General features: G+C 36.4%; 1 protein-coding gene across 1 annotated transcript in view; it reads left to right on the top strand.

Annotated features, from left to right (window-relative positions):
• Window positions 1-12,038, top strand: part of LOC126424660 (chymotrypsin-like) — a 41,979-nt gene that overhangs the window by 15,254 nt on the left and 14,687 nt on the right. Inside the window, exon 2 of the mRNA XM_050087390.1 lies at window positions 8,471-8,639. Coding sequence (XP_049943347.1) covers window positions 8,471-8,639 — 169 coding nt within the window. The remainder of the gene's footprint in view (window positions 1-8,470; window positions 8,640-12,038) is intronic.

Genomic DNA, 12,038 nt, shown 5'->3' with positions numbered 1-12,038 from the left:
TGAACGACTTCAACGCACGCACAACCCTAAAAAACACCGTGAGCAAATGTTTCCAAAAGATTATTAAAGCGTTATTTCACCACAAACACCATTAGACACCGTTGAAGATTACTAAATTTAATAATTGTGTAACAGTGCACAAACAATTTTGTCAGAACTTAACTTAAGAACTGTTACAGCTGCAACTGCACGCAGCGAAATTTAAACACACTGTTAGTATTTGGATGAACGAGTAAAAACGACTAAATTTAATATTCGAATACAGTGTACAAACAAATTTGAGAGTACGTATCTTTATAACCGCTACAGCTAAGCCGTGTCGGAATGGTTTCAGAAGAAAAGAGCAGAAATCACCCAAATATCTGGCCCAATATTCGCCTAATAGGCCCAGGTTTTCTTCAAAATCTTGCGGACTGTATGAGATTTTAACGCTTCTTCCGGCTGACTAACAAGATTTAAAGAGCGTCATGGTATCTCGGTGATTGTCGTCCAAGGAGAAAAGTGAAGAGCAGATTATAACTTTGCGACACTTCACTACAATAAAGCTTTCTAGAATTGATGCATTTTGGAGACACCTATGATGCAGTGTATGAGTTAAACTGTATACTTCCGTAACACGCAATCATAGCTACAAAAAGCCCAAAATGTGACATGCTACCTTCGTAAGGCTTAGGGCTAACCTGGTGGAAGCTGGATTTGACAGACTTGCCCTGCCACTACCCATACTAGGAGCAGTAACGTCTTTGGACATGATTCTATTCAGAAGAATGTTCGATCTCTGATCCTGGATAAAAATTGGATATTTGCATGAAAAGTAAAATCGAGCATTAAAGAAACTATAAATTCTGTGTATTATTTATCAGAATACGTATATGTATCTTCTATTGCGGTACAAAACGCATGAGACCTAGTAACTGGCGCTGATCAAAGCTACAGTTTAAGGTCACTTGGCACTGACTATTGAACGACGTTTCTACCCATCAGTTTCAAGGCGAGACAGATCTTAAAATCAAGTGAACAACGTCATTTCCCTGTAGAAATTGCCTGCATTATTTACCAATAAACTCGTCTAAGTTTGGCTGTAACCAAAGCACAACCTGCGTGATTTCGATAATTGGGGTACAGTATGTGTGGTAATGCGAGCCTGCCTCACAGGAATCCGCACAGAGCCAGACACCTGTATGCAACCCAAAATGTCATTAGTGCAAACTTTCCAGAACGTTGACTGTACACATGTATACAGCAACACTCTCTGGTATGCAACATTGGCACAAAGCACCCTCTGTCACGTTACGTAGGTACAAATCGTCTTTGAACCTGTAAAGTTGGTACGAAACACTCTTTACCATTTCGCCTTGGTACAGGGCACCTTCCATCACAAAAATTTGGTGTAAAACACCCTCTGAATCCAAAAATTCCTAAGAAACACCCTCCATCATGTCACACTGATACAAAGCAACCTCCACCATACAACATTGTTACTAGATACATTCCATCATATAATAATCGTACAAAGAGACCGTAACTAAATCACATAGGTAAAATCCATACCCACCTTGTCACATTTGTACAAAGGACCCTCTGTCAAGCAGCATTGGTATGACACACTCTCTGCTGTGTAGCGCTGGTACAAAGTGCCACCTGAAATGCAACTTTGAGACAAAGAACCCTCACGACAACATATTCGTATGATACAACCTCTACCACAAGACACTGGCATGAAGCAGGACAATATTAAGAAGCACCCTCTGTCATATTGGTATGTAGCATTCACCACTATATCCAAACGGTGGAGAGCAGGTCGCCGTATAACATTAGTACAAAGCATCCACTGGCATATAAAAATGGGATGAAGCACCCTCCAAAACGCAACATTCGTAAGTAGCACCACTTGCCACGCAACATTGGTAGTGATGAACCTACGCCACATAACACTGCTACAGAGAGTTCTCCACCTCCTCACATTTTTAGGAAGTACCCTAGATTACATGGGCACAAAGCCATCTCCATGATGCAACACTGGTGTGAAACATACTCAGCTGTGTAATGTTGGTTTGAAGTACATTCTACCACACAACATTAGCATGAATCGTCCTCCACCTCATAACATAGGTATAAAGCAAACTTAGGCACATAACATTGGACCGAAGCACCCTCTTCCACATCATGTTGGTGTGAAGCACACTCTACCATGTCACATTGGAACAAAGCTTCGGTCACGTAACATTAGTAGGAATAACCCTCTACCACATAAACTGGTACGAAGCACCCTCCACATTTCACTTTGTGACAAAGCAATCTTTGCCGTTTACCGTTGCTAAAAAGTACCATCCGCCAAGCAAGACTGGGACGAAGCACCCTCTGCCATATAACATTGATACAAAGCGCTCCCCACAATGTCAGATTGCTACAAAACGCCCTAGCCACATAACATTGTTACAAAGCAACGCCCACTACTTCACACTGATACGATTCACCCTCTACCAAGTCACAATGGTACAAAGAGGCCACCACAATGTCACACTGATAACAAGCACCCTCGACCACGTTACACTGTTACGAAGCAGCCTCTAATACACGAAACTGGTACGAAGCCCCCCTCCTCCCAAATAACTTTGGCACAGAGCATCCTCTACAGTGCAACATACCCATCGCCGTGTAAAATTATATTGAAGATCAAGAGAAATCAAAACGCAGCTGAATTCATGCAAAGTTCATTTGCTTTGCGATATTACAGCTAACCTCATTCTCGTTTATTTCAGTAAATTAAAAGAGATAAAATTCTGAGTTAAATCTGAAGGCAATTGAAGATTTAGGCTAATTTTCAAAACATACAATGTTTCACTCCTACTACAGTGCCTTTTAGCACTCGCACTCAAGGTGTTTATGTCTAAAAAAAAACCAGTTTTACGCTTATTAGTCAGCTTTACACAACGCAAGATGTTCAACTTAGTGCCACAGGAGATAGTAGCCTCAAAGTGGCATGCAATCAAAAAAAGGATGTTAACGCTAGCAATATCAAGTCAGTTTCCATAATTCGTATTAGTAAGGACAGGGCCTAAAAAATAAAAATAATGCGTCAGTTGTTGTGGACTTATACCAACAACATAAATTTTAAAGAGGTACCGATGTTTTAGCAGGGTACAGAACATGAAAATATGTTGCGCCACATTCTTGGCAACATCAACACACTTTCGGTAAGATGTAATACCAAAGGGGGAGGAGCTACTTTATGCCCACGCTACAGAGATATAAAAAACGCAGATTCCGTTAACTGTTGTTAACTTTCGCTCACTACATACTTTTTAAAGAAAACTGATTTGAAAGAAAGTTCCTGGAACCTAAAAATATTGAATGTGATGTTCACTGCAGAAACTGGTATGCACTACTAACAAGGGAGTCATCAGACCTATGAATCACGGATTTTGATAAATCTGAGGTATGTCGTAGAAAAAGTTATCCTGAGTACCTAGCTAGCAGCTTTTAATGCGATGACTCCTAGTTTCCGAGAAAATTGGTTCTAAAGTTTTAGGCATACCTTTTATAACCGCAACGTTAGTACCTTTTCGGCCACACGGTAATACTGCAGCGGTTAAGGCTTACGACCATCACGCTGGCGCCACAGATCCAAATCCTCCCCAAGTATTCATCTGTTTCTTTTTTTTTTATTTCTGGATTCCGTTGGTGGTTCTCAACTAGAATTCCAAGTATTTGAACAATGGTCTCTCGATTCGTGGGGAGGACAGAGTTATCAGACGGTATGCAATCGAATCTTTGTAGAGGAAAGAAAGTCATCCATCTGCACTGTAGACACTATCTCATCTAAATAATTCCACTTTGTTAAGACTTTGATTTATATTTTCACGTAAAAATTTCAACGTTCTCCCTGTTTGATAAAGAGTAATAGAGAAGTCGCTTCGAGGAGAGATAATAACAAATAAAATCCTTAATTCTATCTCAATTTAGTGCATATTCAAATATGCGTGGTTTGCATTGAAGTTGATTCAAGAAGTAACAATCTTTTTGAATTTAAACGAATACGATCTCAGCTCTGAGAAATCGGAGTACCTGCAAGGTAGTTGCTTTCGTTCACTGAGAATTGTGTTCTACGAATTTTTGTTCCGGTTGCTTCTACGACAACACCCATCAGGATTTCCGCTCTAGAACAGCAGGTGAATTGCTGCACCGAAAATGACTATTTTGATGGAATATACTGTTTGATGGTATTCTGTACAATGAAACTGAAAAAAAAAAGAAGTTAGACAGGCATGGTTTGAATCAAAACGTTAGCGTGATAATCAGGAACATTACCCACTGCCATTCTTCCGCGTGCTCGTAACATGAATAACATACAGGTATAGGAGGTATGCGTAAAATATCAACATCGATTTTCTCTGAAACTAGGCGCCATCGCATGAAAAGTCGCTAGACGTGTATTCACGGCAACATCTTCTACAACGTACCTAAGATTAATGAAAATCTGTGGTTAACGGGTCTGATGGTCCCCTTGATTCCGGTAGATGTCACTTTCCCCAATGAATGTAATATTCAATATTTTCGGATTCTGTGATGAACAGGTCTGGTGGCCCCCTGTAAGACTTAAATTTTTGCATTATGTTTTACTGAAATATGTGAAACACTTATGGAACTAGATAGAACAATTCATTAAAAAACAATAAATAGATATTTCAAAATTATAAAATAGAAAGTAACTGACAACATTGCAATATTTTCAAAAGTTTGGCATAAAGTACAAGTTCCGCCCCCCACCCCTTCCCCCACATGGTATTGTGAGGGTTGATGCTATAACAACACATTTTGTAGATTAACATGGTCTCAAAGTCTTCAGATATTGATTTCACTTTAAAAACGATAAAATTCGGAGATAATTTTATTTAACGAACAAATTCAACAAATATGGCATCATTAAGCCATTTATTTGAAAGTCCTTTTTCTGACAAATACTTTTCTATATGATAGAGAATTTAGCTCACTTTTCTAGAAGGTCATTCAGTGCTCAGTAGGAGTGCATATTTAGGACAGAAGGTATCATCTGCAAAATTTTCACACATTAGAATCTTACAAATGAACTCTAAAACACTGTAAATAATTGTGAAACATACTGGAAGATATATAGTAATTAAAAGCAAAAGTATGACATGTCTTCATTAAGAAATTAGCTTAACTATTTAACTAATGGTTACCAAATCGTCCACATTTTGAAACAAACTTAAACTTTTGTGGCTGAACCTCGGAGAAATCGTTGAAGAGTCCATTTTGTGGCTGTTGTACGATTGGGTTCAAAACAAATTTCCTGGGTTCCTTTTAGGTGGGTTAGATTCATCGACTTTCTGATAACATTCGTGAGGCCTCTTAATGGATGCACTCACAGAGACACTGCTAATGATCACATATCTACTTAGCTCCACTATCTTTATATTTTGCTAACACATTTCCTGGACAATTATTCATTTACTTGAGCACAAAACAAAAGAAACTGTTACGGCACTGCTGTAGTAACTTATATATGGTGCCTTAGGAACATATTCACTGTCCTCACAGTACTTTATAGTCGCTAGTGTGTTGCACGCTTCTCACACTGACGTGACGTTCGCCTGTGCTAGAGCTGCTACTTGTTCAGCTTGTGTTTTTGCTGAAGCACAGCTAGCTTCAGTACCGACCAGTATACAGAATTCTCGCCAGCTAGCATGAACCGCGCACTTCTTTGAGTATAAATTAATATTTGATTAATCCCAAAGTACATCATGACATTACTTATGTGAATTTAATTTGAAGTCATCTAAGGCTCCCTTTTTATTAACATTTTTATTTATCTTATTCTTTTAGTGTTAGACTTTCCCATTCTCTTTTATACAATCTAAAACAAAAAAAGGCCACACCAAGAAACAATTATCCGAACTGGACGGAAATCGGTTAATGTGATCCACATGTACAGACAAAAAGATTACAATTTCAGAAAAATTTGATGATTTATTCACGAGAAAGAGCTTCACAAGTTGAGCAAGTTGGTACTTTTTCAGGATAAACAAGGCACAGAATACTAGGCCACTACTTGTTTTAAACCTCATGCTGGTCTGGAGCATGTGACAGAGGATTTAGGATCGCTTTGCAAAGACTATGACAAGGTTGACACCAGGATTATAGTGGGTGGGCCAAGTACAACAATTGGCAGTAATCTTTGGTGCAGTATACAGAGTGACATTGCAAAGATTGCATCGTCATAGAGACGTACGAATAATGAGTCTGTATCTGCTCTCACTGCCATGAGCGTTCTCATTTGAACTCTTCTATCTGCATAGTTAATTTGTAGTTGAAATGGCTACATGTGTCAGACAAGGGGCAGTTGTTGCTGTGGTTCTTGTAGATCGTCTCATTAGATGGGGTTATACTAGGAATGGCCTTCAGGTCATCAGGAAAGGGAAAGTTAAATTGGCTGGGCTAGTAGCAGAAAATTTAGTTGGGGGGAGGATGATACTGTCATAAGTAATAAAATACCATGATTACAGAGTTCAGAACTGCATCTTTTTAGGGTAAGGAAACCATGTTAAGAGAGGCTAGGATCGAAAAAAACCTTCACTTTGAGAAAGAAAGCAAAGAATCAATTCTAGATTATTACTTGAGCACAAACATATATTTATTAAAAATTTACAGCAATCAGCATGAATTTTATTTCCACCTAGTTTTAACTCAGCCAATGTGAAATGTCACCCACTTTATTGCATGAAAATATTCAAGGGTTAAGAAGTAAATTTAATGAACTGCCTACCTGTGTCGATAAATTAGAATCATCAAACCAAGTTGACATAATGAGTCTGTCTGCACGTCATGTGACCACTGGTACAGATGTGTTAGGCGTTACAGGATTTAGGCTCGCATCTCAGTTTTTTAGATAAGAAAAGGAGAAAGGAGCAGTTGCCATAATCTTCAGAAATTATCGTAATTGAAGAACACAGACATTCATAAACTTTGCCTAGAGCAGCAGCTGGATGCTTGTACAACAAAAGTAGAATTTCATAATAAGTCCTGCATAATAGTAAATGTATACTGAGCACCTGTAGTGAACTTTAATCTGTCCACGAATTACCATGAAGTTCTACTGGTCAAAAAGACTGAAAAATAGTGTTTTCTAGGGACTTTAATACAGATTTTCTTAAAAGCTCTACCGGCAAGAATTTATCAGAGTCAGTAACAATAACATAAAACTTAACTCCTATGGTAAACTTCCTAACTAGACAAGGTAATTACTCACAAATACCTGAGGATAACACCTGTATAGATAGATCTAATCAGCAAAATTATATTTCTAAGCTAATTGTCAATGGGCTCTCAAACCATAACATGCATGTCCTCTCTTAAATGTTAATACGAACAGGATACAAAATCTGCTACATCTGAATTCAAGAGGGTATCCAATATGTCAAAAATTGATTACTTTAGGACACACAGGAAAGACAGGAACTGCAGTAATGTTTAAAGACCTCATGGGACAAATGATAAATACAACACTTTTATTGATAATAAATTACTTACCTTATTTGAATACTTAGAATTATTTATGAAAATTTCTTGGACATTAATAAACGGTTCCTAGCCAGTTCTTTGTCACTGAACTTTGAAAAAACTCACTACGTGCAGTGCAAAACTTCCATACGCTTTCCCAGCAGTATATTTCGTGCTCTTAACTCAAGAACATCTTACAGTGGCCTAATTGGACTACTAGGGATATTGCTCCCCAATATATTTATACCTTGATAAAATTCGTCATTGAAAATTTAATAGTTTTTCAAACCAACATATCAGTTCATGGGATCAATACTAGCGATAAGAATAATCTTCACAAAGATTTAAAGTCACCTATTTTGTTCCAAATGTGTGTCCATTAGCTAGGAAGACACTTTTCAGTTGACAGTAGCCTAAGGGATTTATTGGTGGCGAACTCCTCCTACTCCACTGATGAGTTTTTCAGCCAAAACAGTATTAGTACAATCTGACTCCTGAACACATTCAGTGCATTAATGAGATAACTGTAAATAAGTGTTGTAAAATGTTTTTCTATTGGTATCTGTTGTCTTTTGAATGAAAATATGTACAAAATTTTTTGACTCTTTCCCCATTCATGATGGTCATTTCACTTGGGAACTGTGGAAATTACATTATCGTATTTCTATTCATATATAATATATATTATCATATTTGTTTTCCATTTAAAACATTTATTGTGTACTCTTGCTTTTCTGTCATGTTCTGTTGGCGTCACTATGGATCAATTGGAACGAGAAGTGGAACTAATGTAATTCAAAAACCTGAAAGTTTTGGTTATGGTGTATAAAGAGCCTTCTATGTGAACCTGTTGATTAGTTGTAGATCTACTGTTTGCAGTTGATCACATGCTGATGAAAAGAGCAGAGAAATCAATACAGCTGTGTCACAACTGTACCTCTTGTTTCAGAAAAGAGGACCGCACCTAAAGAGGAAAATGTTCGCATCACTGATGGCCACCCTGCAGGAGTGGGCCAGTTCCCGTACCAGGCCCTCATCATTGCTGATGGGGGAGATATATGGGGCGGGTCGTTGATCACCACAAGGGCAGTCCTCACTGCCTCCTACTGCACAACCCAGTGAGTTGAAACAGCTGCCAACAGGCCACCTGTACAAGCTGCTCAGAACGTAATGTAGCCTTATGGGATAACTCAGTTTTGATACTGCCATTTGGGTGTATTTTGTCATATGATACACTTTATCAGATTGATGCTCCTAGTATTTAAAGATGTGATTTTAATGAACTTGGTATTTCAATATTTCCAATGTTCATCTTGAGAAAAAGAAGTGCAAAATAAAGAGTAAATTGAGGGTCATTGTAACAACACTCAACAAGCACCAATAACAGAGTGTTAGGGGGAAGAGGTAATTTTTAGCTATGCTGAATATTGTTGATTCAAAAAATTTAAAAGTAAATGCTGGTCATCCACATAGGTAGGGATTGATGAAGGAATAATTGAAGTTCCTCGTTAACCTCCTTTGTTGAGGAAAAAGTCTGAAATTTCGAATGTTTACAAAACTGAACAATCTACATTTCCATGCATTTTTCTTCTTTATCGCTATACATACTTTCAAACTTTTATTAACATCTTTACAAATGAGTGAGTGAATTTCAAAATTTAGGAGCTCTTTTTCCGCACAAAACTGGTATCTACAGCTTTCATCCCTTCAGTTTGCAGCAACCGTTTTGCAGCTACAGGTGTTCAAGTATCGTGAAAACTGTCAATTTTTGGCTATCGAGTGTGGCTGAATGGCTTAACTGATTTTATTTCTTAAGAGGATCATTCTATGCGAAATTTTATTCTATTTTACTCTGCTATTTTGGAAATTTTTTGCAGGATGTATCGTTTGAATAATGTTGATTAATATCATTTACAACTTCTGATTATTTATTGGCTCACAAAAGTCTAATATGTGTACACTAATTGTATTAAGCAATAATCCAGTTCAACTTTTGTTTTATTCATCCAGAGGATAGTTCTAAAATGGTTAAGATCATCGAAATACAAACACCATGCCTTCCACTGTTGTTTTCTCTGTTGTTTCAGTATGATTGTAATCTACATTCAGATCTTCATTTGTGGGCCAATCGCGCCGTTCTCACTCTTTTGACGTTGATGACTCTTCCTTTATATTGGTCTTTTCAACTCCTGAACAGTTTCAGAGAATTCTGAATCTTCTAACATCTTAATAAAGATGTCCACAAGAGCTTACTACAACAGCTTATCTTGTAGTAAAGCAGTGGCTGAACATGAAAGAACGATTGGTAAACAGTTGGTTTAATATTGATTTTAAATTTCATGTTTCAAGTTTCAACCACCTGGTATAAAAAGAGGATTACTTGAGTTTTGTGGAATCTGTAAAAATGGAGATGTCGAGTTTTGCTAAAAATTGCTATATTCAGGCAGATTTAACAACAACAAATCTTCAGTTTCAGCGTATTTTATTTTAGTCTTTGATTGAGGCTCTTATTTAAGTATCGGGTTCCATGTAAAAAAAACACTTTTTGAATAAAAATAGCATGTGTTTAGTCTTCTTAAAACGGTCCTCAGTTGATGCAATAGTTCTGGCTCACCAAGGACACGGTGAGGTGCACATGAAGGACGACCTGGAATTAAAACCCAAGGGAACTCTTTGAAAATACAAATCAACAAGACTTAAAATTGATAACTACCTATTGGAGAAACCAGTTACATGCACATAAAAACGGTTGGCTACTCATGTAGCTAGACTTGTACGAAACAGTAAAACTCACAGCCAGTGTTTAATGATGAAGGACTGCACCACACATGCATTGAAACCACTTGTCGGTCATAAATTTTTATGCTTCCAAACTTTAGTGAATTCAGTTATCATGCATGTAAAGTGCCATTTGCTACAGATCAAACCATTAATGAGTAGTAAGTGGGTAAATTCGGGGCACTAAGGGGTTATTTAATAATCAATCCCTGCCCCCATCAGAAACAAATTATTTGATTATTTATTTCAGACCTTCCACTCGGAAGGTCTGGATTATTACTATAATTTTCATCTAAAATGCTCATTTAATGATGAAATTTCCACATCCACAAAAATAAAATATAAAAACTACATCAATAAAAGTAAATATAAAAATGTATGTATATTTGAAGATAGCGATTTTAAATCGCTATTTTGAAAAGACAATTAAATTTTTAATCTGTATATATATGACTAATGTGTGGGATAAATTTAAATTTGTTGTTTTTGTTTATATAAATAATAAGCTAAGAGAGAAACAAGTTTGCAAAGAATATTTTAGACCATCCTTGATTATAATATACTGTTGAAGTCAGGAGCACACCAACAGTACTGATGTATTAAAGCAAATTTATAAATAAGAATACAAAACAAGATTTTATAGTTATGATGATACTGATATAGAAATGTGGGAGGATATTGAAAACTCAAATTCTCTCTTTTTTATGGCTGTAAAAAAGTAGCGATTTGTAATTTACCAAAAATAATACAAAATTATATTAAAACCTATTCATTATTTTTAATAGTATTTCACTCAATAATTAGAGATTTAGGGCAGTTGAAGTCCAATTTGCTACCATTTATTATCTCCTAACTGATCAGTCCATTCTCCGAGCCTGCAGCCTATCTCTAAATTGACTTTACCATCATCAATATAGACTTCAGAATCGGTATTAAAATGTATAACATTTTTTCCTAGTTTATCTAGCCTATCATGCAATCTAAGCCTTGCATTTGATGTAGTAAATGCAGCTATAAAAATATCTGTAGCTGTGTTATTTTCCACATAATAGTTCTTGAAATTATATTTCATCTGAATATATTATCATGAATGAAATTGGTATCTATATTATCCAATCAACCATCCAATAGTATCTCATAAAATCATTGTAAATTTGTTACATATTCTATTTGACTCATATTTTGCCTTTGCCCAAAATTCCCCTATAATGACTTAAGACACATCTTAGCAACAGCTCATTCACTGTGATTTTCCGTTATTCTGTCAGGTTGTAAATCAATACCCAATTTCTCTTTAGTTGTTTTGATATACTCTTTATCACTTTCAAAATCATGTTGACTTGCTTTTAATGTAGTTTTCATAAAATGTTTCACACACGTTTTAAACAACATATTGCTTTTGTATCTAAAATTCCATGCTTAAAGGACATCTAAAATTTTATATCCAATTAATGCAGCCAACTATTCTTCGTCAGTTACTCAATTTCCAATAAAACTTCTTTCTTCATTGTTGTGATTGTATTTACTTAATTGTTCCTGTGCACATCTGACACACAAAGGAAACAACAGTTTTTCATTTATTTGTACTGGTAAAACAGGATGATACAAGCCTTTAGCTACCAATAGTTTACATTTCATAAATCCATACCAATTTTTAAAATAATATCTTGGCCTATATATTTTTGTTTCATGTCGTTTGGGATAGTAACCATAATGTTTTACAGTTCGATAAAGACAGC

This window comes from Schistocerca serialis, chromosome 10 (assembly GCF_023864345.2).
Source record: "Schistocerca serialis cubense isolate TAMUIC-IGC-003099 chromosome 10, iqSchSeri2.2, whole genome shotgun sequence".
In the NCBI taxonomy this organism is placed as follows: Eukaryota; Metazoa; Arthropoda; class Insecta; order Orthoptera; family Acrididae; genus Schistocerca; species Schistocerca serialis.
This window is presented reverse-complemented; position numbering and strand designations above follow the sequence as displayed.